The sequence below is a fragment of the Scyliorhinus torazame genome, chromosome 8 (assembly GCF_047496885.1).
Source record: "Scyliorhinus torazame isolate Kashiwa2021f chromosome 8, sScyTor2.1, whole genome shotgun sequence".
NCBI lineage: Eukaryota > Metazoa > Chordata > Chondrichthyes > Carcharhiniformes > Scyliorhinidae > Scyliorhinus > Scyliorhinus torazame.
The window spans coordinates 142,364,790-142,386,486 of record NC_092714.1 but is presented as its reverse complement, the minus strand read 5'-3'; the positions used below and the strand labels follow the sequence as shown (position 1 = coordinate 142,386,486).

Here is a 21,697-nt window from a genome sequence, read left to right as displayed (position 1 = left end):
ATTGTGGGCCCCAGCATCCCAAAACCTTGGTCATCTTCTGACCAAACGGCACCACATAGTCATTGTAAACCTGCACGGACAGTTCAACTCCGCTGTCACTTTGGCTATGATTTTCGTCAATAGATTGAGTGACCTCAGAAAGAGGCCACTGTAGGCACCAAAATAGTGACATTCTTGAAGTAACCTAATTTGTATCTTTGTTTGCACTTGTTTTGACATCAAGGTCAAAGTTTGTTAGATTGTGTGTAGTGGGCAAGAATTGCTGTTCCTGAAAATGTAAATGAAGAACAGGTGTGTGATGTATGGTTAAGTTGTTATGACGGCTGTCTAAGTTCTTCAGTAGCCTGTGGGACCCGGTTACTTATCACAATTAAGCAGCTAGACTGTGGTTGCACCCTGAAATGGCATTGATCATATTTTCTTTTAGACTTGCTTTGTGTTCTAAAAGTGATGATGGTGTGCCCACCTCACATTTACACACCCATCAATCTTATCTCATCCATAGAAAGTTGAGGCTGTGCAATATGTTTCAGTTTGTGGTTGCTCTCTCTGCCTGTTGTTTTCTAAATACCAATCCAGTAAATAATGATTTAATTGGAAACATCTGAGGCAGAAGTTTCCTTGTGTAGGAATATAACATAATTTATTTTGGTTGCTCACTGGTCACACAATTTAATTTAAAATGTATTTTTCACTGTTGTCCTTTTTAAGGCAGTGAGGAAAGGGAAGGATGCGTGTCCCCTATGTCAAAGAGCTTGTCGTCCAATGAGTTGGAGGTTTCATTTTGAAATGTGAAATATCTCAAATTATTTCTATTGTTGAATCTTCTTTAATTAGGGATTTACATTTTTAGCAGTGACTCACAGATGGTGCATTGAGCTATAGAATCCTGATTGACGCAATGATGTATATTGTTATCGAAATGCAATGTTTCATTACAGAAATTAAATGGTCATTGCAGCCAGGTACGGTCCAGAACCTTTCTACCAGTTAAATTATTTGGCTTTATGAAATTTCTTATTACTGATTGGCCATAATTTCCAGGAAACATTTAAGAAATGTTAGATTAAAAATTTCCGGCACTTTTACCCGTTTCAGTCAATTCAACTAAAGGGTTAGGTGGATTGGCTGTGCTTAATTGCCCCTAGGTGGAATTACGGGGATAGGGTGGGGGATTGGGCCTAGGTAAAGTACTCTTTCAGAGGGTTGGTGCAGACCCGATGGGTTGAATGACCTCCTTCTATACTGTAGGGATTCCATGCATACACAGAATTCACATTCCAACAAAGCTGCCACTTGCACAAATGAAAGGTGCCTGTAGATGAGTATTGAACATAGAGGGGAAGAAACTAGAAATGAGCTGACAATATACTGCATATCTGCTTGCCGGTGCAATTTAAATGGTTTGTTTTGCTTTTGTTGTCTTCAAGGTGGGAGTTCAGGAGCTGTGGAATACTTACTACCCTGATATGCTTTCTCCCTATGCGTTGTGTCTATCAACAGTAAAGGTCCCCTCTAATCTACCCCCAAGATGTGTTCAAACCCAGTCTCAGAAAAATACCTTCTTCTGCATCAGTGTCAAAACTCAGTCATTCTTGTAGTCGCTGTAAATGGGACAAATGTAGTGAGTGAAATGTCAAACTCTCATCCTAGCAGCCTAAACTGTTCAGGTACTTTCCCAAAGGTGAAAGGATGGTTTAGAAAAAATGGCAAATTGTATCTTTTGTAAGCAGGTTGCTGGAGGTACCTGTGCCTTATGAGCTAGTGGTGTACACAACTAGTTTGTTATGAAATCCTAACCAATTTCATTAAAATAATTGCAATTAAATGTTTACTGCTGTGGTGAGACCTTTGGAGTGATTGAAAGAAAAAATGGCTTGATATTAGAAATTGAAGAGGAAGTTAGAGGATGGGGTTAGTGGCCAAGAGATGATGGGCAAATGGCTCCCATTATCAATGATTTAAAGATCAGTACAGTCTCTCACCTTTGGTAAAACCTTCCAAAAATTCATTGGTGGTTAAGGATCATTATACACACAATTGTGGCAGAAATCCAGATATGCTGGGTTTTAGCATATTCTGACCTCCAACCAGGGCTGAATTACGTTTGTGTATTGACAGGTTGTACTTGTCCAGTATAAATAACCTACACCATAACTTTAGAGCTTTTATTCTCGTTATTTGATCAGCGTCTAATATTTAATCTATAAGAAATTGTAAGAATTGATGAGTTTTTACAGCAGCTTTTGTGTAACTGTTCCCTGTTTTCATTTTATGAGAATGTGGAGATTAGTAGTGGTGGAAAGTTAATTGCATGGTTTGATCTGTATTCAATAGCTAACAGTTTTTTTTCATCTGTTTTGTGTTGTTTGTTTCTTCACACTTTTTTTGTCCTTTTTAATCTTGATTTCCCGGTTCAATCTTGTATCGATTCACATTAAACTTGCATTTGCTGCTACTGGTTCATAAATCCTGATCTTTGACTTTCCTGGTCCATTTGGCATTTACCTAATGCCTCTTGGACCTGCTTTGTGCCTACTTTATGTCCGTGCCACTTTCAGTCCAAGCCAACTCTCCTCCTTTGGACTCCCCTCCTCTCTCCTTCAGAGAGTTGACACAGACACATATAGAGGAACGCAACACCGTCACTACCCCAAAGGAAGAAGACAGAAGTCATGGTATGTGTGTTGGTAGTTAATGCCTAAGTTTATTTATTGGCGCACTTAATGAATTAACTCCATTTTAATATATTTGATCACATTTGAGCACAAAGGTAATCTTAGACAATTTGAGAATGGTTCCAAACTAATTTAGGCATACATTCACTCCTATTTATTGGAGTTTGTGCGTAATGAGTGTTTAAATGATGTGATCTGTCCTTTGGTTGATGGATTGAAGTCGGAAGAGTAAATCTATTGATCCACCTTCACGTCAAAATCCACGCAACAGTTTAACATTGTCAGTGTTTCAGGGAAGTTGTTTGGAATCTTTTTTTTTAGGCTCGCGGCATGTTTACGGATTGGGCATTAATTGGAACATGTGTTAAAGGATAGCTGTGAAGCTGAGCACAGTGAAACTCTTCCTAACATTGGTTAGGTGCCAGTTAATTTCAACTTTCTGGCCACATTTGGTTCAGTTATTGTGGGATTACATTGGGAGACAATATTTTATTTTGCTGTTGTACCAGAGAAAAGTATAGGTGTACATTGGGATAGGATTATTATAAGAGCATAAGAACATAAGAACTAGGAGCAGGAGTAGGCCATCTGGCCCCTCGAGCCTGCTCCGCCATTCAATGAGATCATGGCTGATCTTTTGTGGACTCAGCTCCACTTTCTGGCCCGAACACCATAACCCTTAATCCCTTTATTCTTCAAAAAACTATCTATCTTTATCTTAAAAACATTTACTGAAGGAGCCTCAACTGCTTCACTGGGCAAGGAATTCCATAGATTCACAACCCGGTGAAGAAATTCCTCCTAAGCTCAGACCTAAATCTACTTCCCTTTATTTTGAGGCTATGCCCCCTAGTTCTGCTTTCACCCGCCAGTGGAAACAACCTGCCCGCATCTATCCTATCTATTCCCTTCATAATTTTATATGTTTCTATAAGATCCCCTTTCATCCTTCTAAATTCCAACGAGTACAGTCCCAGTCTACTCAACCTCTCCTCATAATCCAACCCCTTCAGCTCTGGGATTAACCTAGTGAATCTCCTCTGCACACCCTCCAGCACCAGTACGTCCTTTCTCAGGTAAGGAGACCAAAGCTGAACACAGTACTCCAGGTGTGGCCTCACTAACACCTTATACAATTGCAGCTAACCTCCCTAGTCTTAAACTCCATCCCTCTAGCAATGAAGGACAAAGTTCCATTCGCCTTCTTAATCACCTGTCGCACCTGTAAACCAACTTTTTGCGACTCATGCACTAGCACACCCAGGTCTCTCTGCACAGCTGCATGTTTTAATATTTTATCATTTAAATAATAATCCCTTTTGCTGTTATTCCTACCAAAATGGATAACCTCACATTTTTCAACATTGTATTCCATCTGCCAGACCCTAGCCCATTCACTTAACCTATCCAAATCCCTCTGCAGACTTTCAGTATCCTCTGCACATTTTGATTTACCACTCATCTTAGTGTCGTCTGCAAACTTGGACACATTGCCCTTGGGCCCCAACTCCAAATCATCTATGTAAATTGTGAACAATTGCGGGCCCAACACTGATCCCTGAGGGACACCACTAGCTACTGATTGCCAACCAGAGACACACCCATTAATCCCCACTCTTTGCTTTCTATTAATTAACCAATCGTCTATCTATGCTACTACTTTACCTTTAATGCCATGCATCTTTATCTTATGTAGCAACCTTTTGTGTGGCACCTTGTCAAAGGCTTTCTGGAAATCCAGATATACCACATCCATTGGCTCCCCATTATCTACCGCACTGGTAATTTCCTCAAAAGATTCCACTAAATTAGTTAGGCACAACCTGCCCTTTATGAACCCATGCTGCGTCTGCCCAATGGGACAATTTCCATCCAGATGCCTCGCTATTTCTTCTTCGATGATAGATTCCAGCATCTTCCCTACTACCGAAGTTAAGCTCACTGGCCTATAATTACCCGCTTTCTGCCTACCTCCTTTTTTAAACAGTGGTGTCACATTTGCTAATTTCCAATCTGCTGGAGCCACCCCAGAGTCTAGTGAATTTTGATAAATTATCACTAGTGCATTTGCAATTTCCCTAGCCATCTCTTTTAGCACTCTGGGATGGATTCCATCAGGGCCAGGAGACCTGTCTACCTTTAGCCCCATTAGCTTGCCCATCACTACCTCCTTAGTGATAACAATCATCTCAAGGTCCTCACCTATCATTGCCTCATTTCCATCAGTCACTGGCATGTTATTTGTGTCTTCCACTGTGAAGACCGACCCAAAAAACCTGTTCAGTTCCTCAGCCATTTCCTCATCTCTCATTATTAAATCTCCCTTCTCATCCTCTAAAGGACCAATATTTACCTTTGCCACTCTTTTTTGTTTTATATATTTGTAGAAACTTTTACTATCTTTTTATATTCTGAGCAAGTTTACTCTCATAATCTATCTTACTCTTCTTTATAGCTTTTTAAGTAGCTTTTTGTTGCCCCCTAAAGATTTCCCAGTCCTCTAGTCTCCCACTAATCTTTGCCACTTTGTATGCTTTTTCCTTCAATTTGATATTCTCCCTTATTTCCTTAGATATCCACGGTCAATTTTCCCACTTTCTCCCATCCTTCCTTTTTGTTGGTATAAAGCTTTGCTAAGCACTGTGAAAAATCGCTTGGAAGGTTCTCCACTGTTGCTCAACTGTTTCACCATAAAGTCTTTGCTCCCAGTCTACCTTAGCTAGCTCTTCTCTCATCCCATAGTAATCCCCTTTGTTTAAGCACAAAACACTAGTGTTTGATTTTACCTTCTCACCCTCCATCTGTATTTTAAATTCCACCATATTGTGATCGCTCCTTTCGAGAGGATCCCTAACTATGAGATCATTAATCAATCTTGTCTCATTACACAGGACCAAATCTAGGACCGCTTGTTCCCTCGTAGGTTCCATTACATACTGTTCTAGGAAACTATCGCGGATACATTCTATAAACTCCTCAAGGTTGCCTTGACCGACCTGGTTAAACCAATCGACATGTAGATTAAAATCCCCCATGATAACTGCTGTACCATTTCTACATGCATCAGTTATTTCTTTTTTCATTGCCTGCCCCACCAAATGTTACTATTTGGTGGCCTATAGACTACTCCTATCAGTGACTTTTTCGCCTTACTATTCCTGATTTCCACCCAAATGGATTCAATCTTATCCTCCATAGCACCGATGTCATACCTTACTATTGCCCGGATGCCATCCTTAAATAACAGAGCTACACCACCTCCTTTACCATCCACTCTGTCCTTCCGAATAGTTTGATACCCTTGGATATTTAACTCCCAATCGTGACCATCCTTTAACCATGTTTCAGTCATGGCCACTAAATCATAGTCATTCACGATGATTTGCGCCATCAACTCATTTACCTTATTCCGAATACTACGAGCATTCAGGTAAAGTACACTTATGTTGGCTTTTATACCTCTGTATTGAATCTTAACACCTTGATCTGTAACCTCTCCTAAGTTATTTTTCCTCTTAACTTTTCTCCTAATTTTCCTTGTCGTTGAACCCATATCTTCATGTAACAAACAACCTGCTGCGTCGCTTTCGATTTATGTTTTTACTTTCCGTTTTATTTGTTTTATTGGTACTGGACCTATTCACTGAGCTCCCCTCAGTCACTGTACCTTATTGATTTTTGACTATGGCTTCTCTGCCTTACACTTTCCCCCCTTACTGGCTTTTGTTTCTGTCCCTGTTTTACTACCTTCCGACTTCCTGCATCGGTTCCCAGCCCCCTGCCACATTAGTTTAAACACTCCCCAACTGCTCTAGCAAATAGCCCCCCTAGGACACCAGTTCCAGTCCTGCCCAGGTGTAACCCGTCCAGTTCTTACAGGTCCCACCTCTCCAGAACCGGTCCCAATGCCCCAGGAATTTGAAACCCTCCCCCTGACACCATCCCTTCAGCCACGTATTCATCCTATATATCCTGTCATTTCTACTCTGACTAGCACGTGGCACCGGTATTAATCCTGAGATCACTACCTTCGAGGTCCGATTTCTTAACTTCCTTCCTAGCTCCCTGTATTCTGCTTTTGGAACCTCATCCCTTTTTTTTTTAACCTATGTCGTTTGTACCGATGTGTACCACGACCACTGGCTGTTCACCCTCCCCCTCCAGAATGTCCTGTATCCGCTCCGAGACATCCTTGACCCCAGCAGCAGGGAGGCAACACACCATCCTGGAGTCTTGTTTGCGGCCACATAAACGCCTGTCTATTCCCCTTACAATTGAATCCCCTATAACTATTGCACTGTCACACTTATCACCCCTCCCCTCTACAGCAGAACCAACCATGGTGCCACGAGTTTGGCTGTTGCTGTTTTCCCCTGAGAGGCCATTCCCCTCAACAGTATCCAAAGCGGTATATCTGTTCTGCAGGGGAATGGCCACAGGAGATTCCTGCACTACCTGCCTCACTCTCTTGCTCTGTCTGGTGGTCACCCATTCCCTTCCTGCCTGCGGAGTCTGAGCTTGCGGTGAGACCACCTCTCTATATATGCTATCCACGATGCTCTCCGACTCGCGGATGCTCCACAGTGTCTCCAGCCGCCGGTCCAGCTCTGAAACTCGAGCTTCCAGGAGCTGCAACTGGAGACACTTCCTGCACGCATGCTGACCCTGGGGACTGGAACTGTCCCCAGCCTGCCACATGGAGAAAGAGGAGCAGACCACGCTTTGGAGCTGTCCTGCTATTAATTATTCCTTTAAATTAAACCTTTGAAATTAAACTTTAGAAAGATGTTTTTGTGTCAGATTAAATCCAATCCCCGTGTACTATTTGATTAGATTTGTTTTTAAAAACGGAGTATTTATCCCTCTTGATCTGACAACAAATTAAAAATAGTTATTTAATTGAAATTTTAAAAGTTATTTAAATCAAATTAAAAATAGTAATTTAAATCAACCCAAAATAGTTATTTAAGTCAAATTGAAAATTTTTAAAATAGTAATTCAAATCAACTTAAAAATGGTAATCGAAGTCAAATCAAAACTAGTATTTAAACCAGGAACTCCAGATATTCAAATTTAGCCCAATCTGACTTTCAGCCAATCAGGTCACAGTCTCGTGTGACATCACAATACCGTTTTTTTTTCAATTTTGAAACAAACAAACAGCTGTCTTACCCGAGAGCGCTCTTTGCTGAAGTCTTGCCCTCTCTCTCTGCGCTCTTTACTGAAGTCTTGCCCTCTCTCTCTGCGCTCTTTACTGAAGTCTCGCCCTCTCTCTCTGCGCTCTTTACTGAAGTCTCGCCCTCTCTCTGCGGATTGAGTGGACTACTTTACGACCAAGGAACTCTGCCTTGGGTGTGGGTGGGGGGGAGGCAGGGAGTGGTCTGTCATTCCAATCCAGAGAAGCTTTTAGTCTCCTTGATTGTGGATTGTAGAAAAATCTGCGATAGGGTGTCATTAGAGCATTTAGAAATGTTGGATAGAGTATTTTCCTTTGGAAAAGCAAGATTTTGCAGAAGATGAAAATCTGAAATGAAAACAATGCAGGAAACACTCAGGTCAGACAGCATCAATGAAGGAAACAGAATTATTAACGTTTCACGTTGGGATGACCTTTCACTAGAACGGCATTAAGTTTAAGTGAAAGGACACATTGTTAATACATTTCTAACTTTTCCCAGTTCTAAAGAGAAGGCATCGACCTGAAATGTTAACTCTGGTTCTCTTGCTGCCTAACTTTGAGTATGTCCAACATTTTCAGTTTTATTTTTCTTTGAGGTTAGTGATGGTGTTCCTCATACATGGTTTAATATATTGTGCAAGAGATTTTAGCTTGCTATTTTTATGGGATGGGAATATGTGATTAAAAGCTTGGCTGTTTCTGAAGTTTATGAATGTATTTGGAGCTCAGCCAGTTAGTTCTTTTCCACTGTGATCCACAGTATGAATACATAATATCCCACTGACCTTTCCTTGCACTCTGTACTTCTGTTAGTTGACATTACTCAAAAATGATTACCAGTATGTCAAAAATTAATGGATAACATAGAAGATGTGAGATTTGTGTATGTGATAAAGGGCTTTGTGCTAGGTGAATAATGTGATAGAAAATGTTCTGTTTTTCTATTCATCTTTAAAAAGAACTGCAGGTTAATATTTGAAGCATAGGAGGTTACAGGAGAAGAACAGGCCAATGGAATTAGTTTAGGAATTTTATAGCACATCATTCTGATGGTCCTACAGCCCAGCTTTTCCTACCTAGCTTCACATGAAGCAGGCCCTTCTTTGGTGAAATGCTGGTTTTTGTTTAATGGCATTCACTGTCAGTCACACTGTCCAGAAACGAAGTGCAGGAAATTAGAACAAAAAAGACTACAAATAGAATCATTTGTTGTAAAAAATAAAGGGAAATGGAGTGCAAAGCTATTGAGCAGTTAGGGATGTGACAATGGTTCAACCTTGACACTGCCGCTGTTGATTCTGCTTTCTCTTTGTCCAATTCTCGGCCACCACCTTTCCAGTCAAAAACTACAAGAGATTTTCCTTTCTTTAGCTCTAGATGGAGCTTTTCCTTCAGATTTTCTGTCAATTTGTCCTCCTGTATAGTACTCTTGTGTTGCTGATATTCCTGCCTTTTTGCCCTTCAGTTTGTCGAGATTGTAAAATTTGAACACTTTTAGTGTATAGCATGAATCAAAGTACTTCTTCATAGATCTTTGCCCTTTCACTAAGTTCCCAGCATTACCTAGCCAATCTCCAGTCAATAGATATTATCTTTCCATTTTGTAGTTTCAAACATAGCTATATGTTCTGTTACCGTGAGTATTTAATGGGCAGCTATTAAAGCCAGGTTATGACACTTAAGGCTTATAAGGTTTCAGAATTACCAAGAATGGTCTTCACCTTAAATTCTGATCTTCATTGATTTGCCAACCCTAAGCATTCATGTTTGCGAATATTTAACTGACTGGAAGTTTGTATTTCAACACATTGCACCACTTTGACTAGCCTTTAAAGTTTTATTAGTTATAAGTCGCTTTTAGAGGAAACCAGTTGTTCTCTCTGTCCGTCTATTCCAGTTCATCATGAGTAATGCTAAGTTTCCATTTACCTCAGCATTCCCCTCTGAAATAGAGCAGGTGAGAGGCAGATAACAGTAGCCTTTTTATACTTGAGGATGGCAAGGCTACCTTCAGAATTCCAGAGTTGGAATTTTCCTGTCAGTTGTATTTCGTACGATGACTTGAGTATCCTATTTAAAATATAAGTGCGTACAAACATGTGAAATTGACAGTTAGGAAAAGACCAGCTGGTCTATCAAACATGCCTCACACCATGATGGCCGAAACATCATGACTAAATATTTCTTCCTCTCTGACTCGCCTTACACCCACACAATCCCCTGTGAGAGAAAAAAAAGTGTCAATGAGGGCCAAGTTCTCTGGAAAAATTGCTCTCTGACATTGATGATGAAGCTTCAGTGATCCTAGCTCTTTTTCTCTCTCAACCTCTTTCAGTATTGTTCTCTGCAAATGCTGTGTATTCTGTATTGACCCTACAAAAATGCGTGACACTATATTTATTTAAAGATCATTTGTAAATGTTTGAACCACTCCTCCAGTACACATGCATCTTTTTCAATGCGATTGCACTCCTACTGTCTTAAATTTTGCACAGATTTTAGAATTATCTTCAAATTAACTTAACCACACTCCCAACTTCAGGTCATTAATAAAGACTGTGAAGAGTAGAAGACCTAGGTTTGATCCCTGGGGTCACTGCGGGTGTTGTTTCTCCAGACTAAACCATATTCAGTCTCATTTTCTGATTCCGGAATTGAAGCCAGTTTCAAATCCAGCTTTTCAAATTCCTGCTGATACCACCAGATTCCATCTCGTGAAATAACCGAGTACGAGGTACTTTCACATAGGCTTTCTGAAAGCCCAGGTAGAAGATGTCTACTGGATTTCCATCATCCCACCAATCCTTAAAGAACTCTATCAAATTTGTAGGGCGCAGCCTATTTTTTTCAAACATAATGTGAAATAAAGAGAGGTGTGAAGTAATTCTTCACAATAGACCTTTTTAATCCAGTGTTTAGGTAGAATGTAGCATTGGGAATATTTTCCTTTGGTGCCCATTTTATATATATCATTTGTATAGACTTATATTCTTTCCTTTCCCTTCCACTTGACTCAATTGTTACAAGCCCCACCCTTCCTGACTTCCAGGTGAGCCAGATTGTCAGAAGACCACGAAGAGGTACAACTAATATGTGGGATTATCCGAATGGCCCAGTCTGTTCTCTTTGTGCGGCACAGTGTTTTGTTTTTGAGTCAGGAGATGGGTGTGATATCCCCATCTTGTGTCTCACTCCTTTGTATAAATTTGCATTCTGGTGTGTCACGATCCATTACAGTAATTCCTGCAGTTTGAAATGATTAAAAACGTTAAACAGAGAAACACGATTGTAGAGAGTGACTAATCAGAAGCAGATGCAGAGATGTGGGATCAGAAAGTGCAGCATCAGGAACTGGGAACGGACAGTCTGAACTGGGCCGCGGATTTACATGCAACCAAGAAATGTACCAATGGCTCGGCAGCCTCGAGGAAGCTAACAGCTCTATATTTACATCTATTTCTGGTTCATCTTTTAAAGAATGAGTGAATGAATATTTGAAAAACAAAAATTTAACAAAGTACAGGGAATGGGAATAAATGGACTGCTCTCTCAAAGCTGGCACAGAATAGTTTGAAAAGCCTCTTTTTCTATCTAATTCTGTGATTTGTTGGACTCCAGCTCATGCTGTTCTGTGAGAACAACGCACATGCCCAGATGCTAATTCACAACTCACTTACTGTTCAATCAAATTTGTGGCTCAAAAGGGAGAAATTATATTATTCATCTTAATCTTGTTCTAAAATCAGTTAAGGCCTTTAGTTTGGAGCTTCTTCTTTTTCCATCTCCACATTGAGCCATGCCTGATCCTAATCTACTGATCCTGATGCCTCATGACCTGTAACATGTGGATGTTCAAAGATGAGCTGCACAATGTTCCATAGGGTGCAGAAAGTTGATAGTTTGACGGGACTGCTGAGATCTGGGTTCCTGCCAAATTTGAAAGACATTAGATCCAAATGTTAACCATGCAAAATGTGGAACAGTTGATACATAGAAATATAATTTATTAATGTTTGCTTCAGCTGAGGAATTAAAGAGTAAAATTACAGAATTATATAACATCCGTAATGGCCTCAGGGCATCCCAGATAAAGTATGTTTAAAGTATAGTCACAAGTAGGAAATGCAGCCAATTTGTGCTGAGCGAAGTCCCACAAACAGGAATGTGACAGTAACCAGAGGATTTGTTTTAATGGTGTTGGTTGAGGGATAAATATTTGCCAGAAACCCCTTCCCCATCCCCACCTTTTTAATCGTGCAGACATCCAGTTAGGGTGCAGACAGAGCCTTGGTTTGACATCTCATCTGAAACACCGCACTTCCACAGTCCTGCGCTGGAGGGTCAGCCTGGGCTTGTCCTCGAGTTCCTGGATGGGGCGTTAAACCCAAAATCTTCTTCCAAACATGGGACTGCTCCCACTGAGCCACAATTTTCTTCCAGCTCTTGATTGATGAGACAAATTGTTTTCAGTCTTTTAAAGTAGAAGGGATATAATTAAAATACCTCATTGTGTGCCAGCTGTCCTGCCGTGGAGGAAACCTCCCAGTTGAATATGGAGCTCACTTTTGAGGAATGCTAGATGGTAAATTGTCCTCAACTGAGAACAGCTAAGGTGAAGTAGAGGAATTGTTAGGAATAGAAGATTTTGGCAGATCCTTTATAACTTGTAAAGTTTTACCTGCTCTGGTTCAACAGTTTTCTTTCGATCAGTACGGCATTTCGAATCCATGGATCCTCAATTTACAATCCGGAGAAAAATGGAACAAATGAGGGAGGAGAAAGAACATATAGAACAACTCCGGGAGGTGAGGTATTGACATGGCTGCATGTAATAGGAGTTGGTTCAAGATATGCAGGCATGGTTTACATCGATACTGATATCTTAACCCTGATTTATTTCATATCTGTGTTAGGTGCCAGCTTTAAAATATAAAATTGGCTTTGTAGACTATTATCATCATATGAAAATGATTAAAACCTTTCAACATAAACTTACTAGTCACTTTATCTGGATGATACATCCATGGCATCACTTTGATGGGAAATAAATCATTAATATATTATGTGCCAAGATGGGCAGCACGGTAGCATTGTGGATAGCACAATTGCTTCACAGCTCCAGGGTTCCAGGTTCGATTCCAGCTTGGGTCACTGTCTGTGCGGAGTCTGCACATCCTCCCCGTGTGTGCGTGGGTTTCCTCCGGGTGCTCCGGTTTCCTCCCACAGTCCAAAGATGTGCAGGTTAGGTGGATTGGCCATGCTAAATTGCCCTTAGTGTCTAAAATTGCCCTTAGTGTTGGGTGGGGTTATGGGGATAGGGTGGAGGTGTTGACCTTGGGTAGGGTGCTCTTTCCAAGAGCCAGTGCAGACTCGATGGGCTGAATGGCCTCCTTCTGCACTGTAAATTCTATGATAATCTATGATGTCTAGTTAGAGGACCCACAATCATACTTTGGGTCAGACCTGATACATTGAAAGCATTAAGTCTAGCAAACTAAAAATATTAGTTTAGTATCTATTATTATCCGAGGCATGGGCAAAGATTCTTTTTCCCCAAGTTTTCTTCCCTCCTGCCTGAAATCAGAGAGTTCATGAATAGGTGTTGTCAGTTATTTGATAGTGGGGCATTGGAGTTAAGCCAGATCTCGCTTTAACCCACGTGAGCAGACAACAGGGATCATCGGGATTGCATTCGGAAAAATGGACCCTGACCGACTTCCATAATCCAGTCAGACTGGGACAGTTTGTCTTTACCTTTACTTGGGATTTAGCCCCGAGCAGATGGACCCTCTAGTTATTATGGCTCAGCTGACTCACCCATGAGGAAACTGCCAACAACATAATTCCTTACAGGCAAAATGAAGTGAAAGTGTGGTACCTTCAGAATGGGCTCTTTGGATATTGGAGTAGAAATCTATGGGACGCCCATTTATTCTTTTCTATAAATTCTGAGTACCCAATTCATTTTTTCCAATTAAGGGGCAATTTAGTGAGGCCAATCTACCTACCCTGCACATCTTTGGGTTGTGGGGGCAAAACCCACGTAAACACTGGGAGAATGTGCAAACTCCACACGGACAGTGATCCAGAGCCGGGATTGAACCTGGGACCTCGGTGCCGTGAGGCAGCAGTGCTAACCACTGCACCGCCATGCTGTCCTAGAGGACGCAAATTTATACTTCCATTTAATTGAAGCCAGGGATTACCCACAGATCTAACTGTATATTGTTCAACAGAGTATTGAAACAAGACTGAAGGTGACTCTGCCGGAAGAGATTGGAGCAGCTTTAATGGATGGAGTGGTTCTGTGTCATTTAGTCAATCACGTCCGCCCACGATCAGTACTCAGTATACACGTACCATCACCGGCAGTGGTAAGTCTTTCGCTTTGAATAAGGGAACAGCCACGTGCTTTTGGATTGAAGTCTTCACGCTGCACGTAAATGGGTTAGATCATGGTCTGCAACAGCTACGTTGCAGGTAAACTGGTTCTTATTAATGGCTTCTACCTGCTTCGTGACAGATCAAGTAATGTGGAATAATGAGATCCAGAGACTGATTTCCATTTTTTTCACCTTGCAGTTTTTCCTGTGCCATGTAGTATTATTGGCCAAAATAATATGGCCTTTCGGTAACATAGAATTGTTAGACCAGAAACATCAAAGACCATCTTGTTTTTCTTCTACCTTCATAGTAGTTGCATGATGCAATGATAATGGAATTGTTGACAAATCGTAGGAGTCAATCTCTTATCAGTTAGTCTCTGAGAAATTCAGACATAATCCAAAGAAAATGACAGTTGGGGAGAGATTTGGGAAACATAGGTCCAAAGTTGCCTATTCCTGTCAAACATGTTCCACTCACCATGTGTCACATCTATTTGAATTTGATTTATTGTCACGTGTACCGAGGTACAGTGAAAAGTATTGTTCTGCATACAGTCCAGACAGATCGTTCCATACATGGAAAAACATAGGACATGCATAAATACACAATGTAAATACTTCGGCACAAGCATCGGGTGAACATACAGAGTGCAGTACTACTCAGTAGAGAAAATGTGTGAAGAGATCAGTTCAGTCCATAAGAGGGTCATTCAGGAGTCTGGTAACAGTGGGGAATAAGCTGTTTTTGAATCTGTTAGAGCATGTTCTCAGACTTTTGTATCTCCTGTCCAATAGAAGAGAGAATAACCCAGGTGGGAGGGATCTTTGATTATGCTGCCCGCTTTCCCAAGGCAGCGGGACGTGTAGACAGTCAGTGGATGGGAGGCGGGTCCGTGTGATGGACTGGGCTGTGTTCATGACTCTCTGTAGTTTTTTACCGTCTTCGGCCGAGCAGTTGCCATACCAGGCTGTGATGCAGCCAAATATATTGTTTTCTATGGCGCATCAGTAAAAATGGTTGAGAGTCAATGTGGACATGCTGAATTTCCTTAGTTTCCTGAGGAAGTATAGGCGCTGTTGTGCTTTCTTGGTCGTAGCGGCAATGTGGACCAGGACAGATTGTTGGTGATGTGCACACCTAGGGATTTGAAGTTGTCAACCATCTCCACCTTGGCACCATTGACGCAGACAGAGATGTGTACAATACTTTGCTTCCTGAAGTTAATGACCTGCTGTAGTTTTGCTGACATTGAGGGAGAGATTGATGCCATTGCACCACGCCACTAGGTTCTCTATCTCCCTCCTGTACTCTGACTCAATCCCTCCTACACTATAATCCCCAAATGTTTTTTTTCTGGTATTCTCACAATACCAGAGTGCACTCCTACAATAGGTACACTCCTACAATAAGGAATATCAGAGAAAGCATGTTTCTCTGGACACTCGGACTCAATTCTTTGTGCCCAGAGCAAGAGAGAGAGAACTTTCCATAGTCCTTGGGAGATACTTGGCTGCCAATAGCATGGGACATAAAGCAAGGTCATAAGATCCACCTTATTAAAACATGGCCCTCGTCTTGTATGTATTAATGGACCCAGACCCTATATTTCTGAAATAATCAGTATGTTGTGCAATCTGAGAAAATACTTTTAAAAATGTGTACTTTAAAAAGTTTGCGTACTTGTCTTGCAGCCTAAACTGAGCATGGCAAAATGCAGGAGAAATGTGGAAAACTTTCTAGACGCCTGCAGGAAAATGGGAGTCGCTGAGGTAATTTTATGAATTACTTTTAATTCAAAATGTTTCCTTGGATTTGGGTTTGGAATGAAAGCAGGCAAGTGTTGAACAGTCTTGAAAACTAAACTTGAACAGTGCCAATTTTAACGAAAAGCAATGGGAAACACGGGAGCTCTGGGACTTTTCACATTGTCACCAAGTCAAATGGGAAAATTAACTTTGCAATTATTTGTGTTACCAAATAGAAAACTCTTGAATCAATCAGAACAAATGCTCTCTTGTTTCATTCCAGCCCAAGCTGACTTATTCTTGCGCATACTCTGAAGAGAGAGCCGTAATTCTTCAGTGGTTTCATTTCACAAGTCATGACATTGCTGTCACTGGCACATGTTAACTGCTAACCTGTGAGACGTGGAGCTCACAGATTTGTTAAACAAAAGCGCTGTGCAAACATGTTCCACAAAGAAAACAGTATTGGATTAAACTGTTAATATGTTGAGCTGTGATATCTGATTTGCAATTGTGTCTTCTTTAAATTTTAATTTTGTTCTTTTGTGAAGAGGATCAGGGAGTGCAGATGACAGAGTAGAGGCAGAAGATGAGTGTTGATCTTATAGCGGGTTTGAGGGGCTAAATGTCCTCTTCCTGCTCCTTTTTCGCCATCTTACCGCCTCTCAACTGGACATTAATAAAATGAAGTTGAAAATGGTGTTGCTAAGAGAAGTTGTATTCCTGAGCCTGGTTGTCATGTTAACTATTTCCTGTATTTGTTATGCTTCTTCATTTAAAAGTAATGGTTGCGGCTGGGGGGATCTTCACAGTTAAGAAAACATCAGGTTGGACTTCTGAACCTGAGAGTGAGGCAACTATGGGCCACCCTTAATAGGTTAAGCTGCTGTTTCATTAGCAGAGGAGTGGATCATGGATATTGTAGAAACCATTCATTGGTTTCAAATTATCAAAATAAGATAAAAATAGGAACAGGAGTGGGCATGTTTGGCCATCGCGCCTGCTCCATCATTCAATAAGATCATAATTGATCTGATTGTGGCCCTCGCTACATTTTCCTGCCTGGTCCCTACAACCCTTGACTTCTACGAAATGACTCAAAATCAAAATGGGAGTACGGGGTCACAGCACAAAGATTTTGAAGAATTAATAACTCCTTGGGCGGAATTCTGTCCCCCCGTCCCCCCCCAACGCCGGGTGGGAGAATCGCCGGGGCGTCGCGAGAGTCCCGCCCCGGCACCCGCACGCGATTCTCTCCCCCCCCCCCAAACCGGCGCGGCGAGAATCACAGCTGGCCCCTCGGAGAATCGCTGCTCGCTGTTTGTAACAGCCGAGCGGCAATTCTCCGGCCCGGATGGGCCGAGCGGCCTGCCCAACACAGATTCCCACCGGCACCGTCCACACCTCATTGCTGCCGGCGGGAACAGCGCTGGAACGCTGGGGGGGGGGGCGGCCTGTGAGGGGGGGAGGGGGGTTCCTGCACCGGGGGGTACTCAAAAGGGGTCTTGCCTGTGATCGGTGCCCATTGATCGGCGTGCCAGCCTCTCTGAAGGAGGACCTCCTTTCCTCCGCTGCCCCGCACGATCCATCCGACATCTTGCGGGGCGGCCGCGGGGAGGACGGCAACCGCGCATGCGCGGATGACGTAATTAACGCGGCGCCGGCCGTGTCATGTACGCGCCGCTGCTTTTACGCGGCGCCAAGGCGCGCGTAAATGACGCAGCGTCGCTCCTAGCCCCCCGGGGGCGGGAGAATAGGGGGCTGGGAACGGCCTCCGACGCCGGAGTGAAACACTCCGGTTTTCATTCCGACGTCGGCACTTAGTCTCCCGATGGGAGAATTGCGCCCCTTATTTCTCTACCTTTCTTACCAGTTTTTTGCTCTCCATTCCTGCAGGCTCTATGAGTGTTGGGCCACCCGTATTCCTTTTGTCAAAGTGATCATTATTCAGATGTGAGCCTTCACAGCAGATGTCCATAACTTACTTGGCAACAGAGCTGAGCTCAGTTTGGTCCCCACTTGGGTCCACAAGTAATTTCAACAAGAAGCTGCAACTTCACTTCTGCTATGTCTCCTCTATCTTGGGATGCAAGTACCTTTGGCTAGGCCAGCATTTATTGGCCATCCGGAGCAGCCCTTGAGAAGATGGTGGTGGCTGCCTTTTTGAACCACTGGTAAAGATATTCCCACACTGCTATTAGGCATTGGGTTCCAGGATTGGGTTTTGATGATAGATGTCCAAGTGTACTTGGAGGGAAGCTTGAATGTAATGATGTTCCCATGCACCAGATCCTTCTAGATGGTCGCGGTCGTGGTCATGGGCTTGGAGCAGAGGGAGGCCATTCGGCCCATCTAACCTGCCCCGCCATTGAATGTGATCATGGCTGATCCTCTGCAGTGCACCCTACAGATGGTACACACTGCAGTCATGATGCACCCGTGGATGGAGTGGATGTTTGCCCACATTTGGATAAATTGGAGAAATAGATATGCAGTATCTATCACAAGGGGATGATATTGTTCGATCCTCAGTTCCTGTTATTCTTCAGGTAGAGATATCGGCCAGCAAATTTCTGTTAAAAATTTAGGAGCAGAATTAGGCCACTCGGCCCATCGAGTCTGCTCCGCCATTCAATCATGGCTGATAATTTCCCTTCCCCATTCTCCTGCCTTCTCCCCATATCACCTGATCCCCGTATTAATCAAAAACCTATCTATCTCTGTCTTAAAGACACTCAGTGATTTGGCCTCTACAGCCTTCTGCGACAAAGAGTTCCACAGATTCACCACCCTCTGGCTGAAGAAATTCCTCCTCAACTCTGTTTTAAAGGATCGTCCCTTTAGTCTGAGATGGTGTCGTCTGGTTCTAGTTTTTCCTACAAGTGGACACATCCTCTCCACATCCACTCTATCCAGGCCTCGCAGTATCTTATAAGTTTCAATAAGATTCCCCCTCACCCTTCTAAACTCCAATGTGTACAGACCCAGAGTCCTCAACCGTTCCTCATACGACAAGTTCTTCATTCCAGGGATCATTCTTGTGAACCTCCTCTGGACCGTTTCCAAGGCCAGCACATCCTTCGATACGGGGCCCAAAACTGCTCACAATACTCCAAATGGGGTCTGACCAGAGCCTTATACAGCCTCAGAAGTACCTCCCTGGTCTTGTATTCTAGCCCTCTTGACATGGATGCTAACATTGCATTTGCCTTCTTAACTGCCGACTGAACCTGCACGTTAACCTTAAGAGAATCGTGAACAAAGACTCCCAAGTCCCTTTGTGTGTCTGATTTCGTAAGCATTTCCCCATTTAGAAAATAGTCTGTGCCTAAATTCCTCCTTCCAAAGTGCATAAACTCACACTTTTCCACATTGTATTTCATTTGCCACTTCATTGCCCACTCTCCTAGCTTGTCCAAATCCTTTTGCAGCCCCCTTGCTTACTCAATATAACTTGTCCCTCTACCGATCTTTGTATCATCTGCAAACTTAGCAACAGTGCCTTCAGTTCCTTCTTCCAGATCATTAATGTACATCGTGAATAGCTGTGGTCCCAGCACCGACCCCTGAGGCACACTAGTCACCGGCTGCCATCCTGAAAAAGACCCTTATCCCCACTCTCTGCCTTCTGCCATCAGCCAATCCTCTATCCTTGCCAGAATCTTACCCTTAACACCATGGGCTTTTAACTTATTTAACAGTCTCCTATGCGGCACCTTGTCAAAGGCTTTCTGGAAATCTAAATAAATCACGTCCACTGGTTCTCCTTTGTCTAACTTCCTTGTACCCCCTCAAAGAACTCTTAACAGATTTGTCAGACACGACCTCCCTTTGACAAAACCATGCTGACTCAGTCCTATTTTACCATGCACTTCCAAATACTTTGCGATCTCATCTTTAATAACAGACTCTAAAATCTTACCAATGACCGAAACCAGGCTAACTGTCCTATAATTACCCATCTTCTGCCTCCCTCCCTTCTTATACAGTGGTGTTGCATTAGCCACTTTCTAGTCCTCTGGGACCCTTCCTGCATCCAGTGATTCCTGAAAGATCATCACCAATGCCTCCACAATTTCCTCAGCTAACTCTTTTAGGACCCTGGGGTGTAGTCCATCCGGTCCAGGTGACTTATCCACCTTCAGACCTTTCAGTTTCCCCAGAACCTTCTTCTTAGTAATGGTCACTGCACTCACATCTGCTCCGGTTCTCTTGGAGCTCTGGCATCCCACTGGTGTCTTCCACCGTGAAGACTGTTGCAAAGTATCTATTCAGTTCGTCAGCCATTTCTTTGTTTCCTATTATTACTTCTCCAGCCACATTTTCCAGTGATCCAATGTCTATTTTTTGCCCCTCTCTTACCTTTTATATATTGAAAAAATCTCTTCCTATCTTCCTTTATATTACTAGCTAGCTTGCACTCATACTTCATCTTCTCCCCCCTTATTGCTTTTTTAGTTGTCCTCTGCTCGCTTTTAAAGGCTTCCCAATCCTCTGGCCACTTTGTATGCTTTTTCTTTAGCTTTTATGCTGTCCTTGACATCCCTCGTCAGCCATGGATGCCTTGTCCTCCCCTTAGCATGTTTCCTTCTCCTTGGGATGAATTTCTGTTGTGCCTCCCTAATAATCCCCCCAAAGCTTCTATTGCTGTTCCACTGTCTTCCCTGCTAGGCTCCTTTTTAAAAAAAATATATTTTATTCAAATTTTTCGGCCAAACAAAACAATACAAAGGTTTTCCCTTTTCACAACAATAAAACAATATAAATAACAGTGACCGTTTTAACAAGTAAATAAACAATATATAAACTAAATGGCAACTTCCAGAACAAAAATAATAACTCTCCAGATAATAAAATCAAACAATCCAATATACATAACCAAGTACAAATATCTATACAAAAACATCCCTGAGGACCCACCCGAGCCCCCCCCCCCTCCCCCCTGGGTTGCTGCTGTCACCTTCCCATTTCCTTTATCGTTCTGCAAGGTAGTCAATGAACGGTTGCCACCGCCTGGTGAACCCTTGAGCCGAACCCCTTAGCGCGAACTTTATCCGTTCTAGTTTTATAAACCCTGCCATGTCATTTATCCAGGTCTCCACGCCCGGGGGTTTGGCTTCCTTCCACATAAGCAATATCCTTCGCCGGGCTACTAGGGACGCAGAGGCTAAAACATCGGCCTCTCTCGCCTCCTGCACTCCCGGCTCTTCTGCAACCCCAAATATAGCCAACCCCCAGCCTGGCTCAACCCGGACCCCCACCACCTTGGAAAGCACCTTCGCCACCCCCACCCAGAACCCCTGCAGTGACGGGCATGACCAAAACATGTGGGTGTGGATTGCTGGGCTTCTCGAGCATCTCCCACACCTATCTACCCCGAAAAATTTACTGAGCCTTGCTCCGGTCATATGTACCCTGTGTAAAACCTTGAATTGTATCAGACTTAGCCTGGCGCACGAGGACGACGAGTTTACCCTACGTAGGGCATCAGCCCACAGCCCCTCCTCAATCTCTTCCCCCAGCTCTTCTTCCCATTTTCCCTTCAGCTCATCCACCATGATCTCCCCCTCGTCCCTCATGTCCCTGTATATATCCGACACCCTACCATCCCCCACCCATGTCCCTGAGATCACTCTATCCTGAATCTCCTGCGTCGGGAGCTGCGGAAATTCCCTCACCTGTTGCCTCGCAAAAGCCCTCAGTTGCAT

The 21,697-nt window shown here is 42.9% G+C and overlaps 1 protein-coding gene across 8 annotated transcripts in view; it reads left to right on the top strand.

The window, feature by feature from the left end:
* Positions 1-21,697, top strand: part of lrch1 (leucine-rich repeats and calponin homology (CH) domain containing 1) — a 247,196-nt gene that overhangs the window by 201,320 nt on the left and 24,179 nt on the right. For 5 of the 8 annotated variants that reach the window (XR_011948726.1, XR_011948724.1, XR_011948723.1 and 2 more), the window contains 4 exons: positions 2,562-2,678; positions 12,553-12,662; positions 14,094-14,231; positions 15,936-16,013. Coding sequence is in view for 3 of the 8 variants with exons in the window: in XM_072514275.1 (XP_072370376.1) it covers positions 2,562-2,678; positions 12,553-12,662; positions 14,094-14,231; positions 15,936-16,013 (443 nt within the window). In the remaining 5 variants the exon portion in view is untranslated. Of the gene's footprint in view, positions 1-2,561; positions 2,679-12,552; positions 12,663-14,093; positions 14,232-15,935; positions 16,014-16,272; positions 16,927-21,697 lie in introns of those variants that run through there. The other 3 variants (XR_011948725.1, XM_072514278.1, XM_072514277.1) reach the window with 2 other exon arrangements.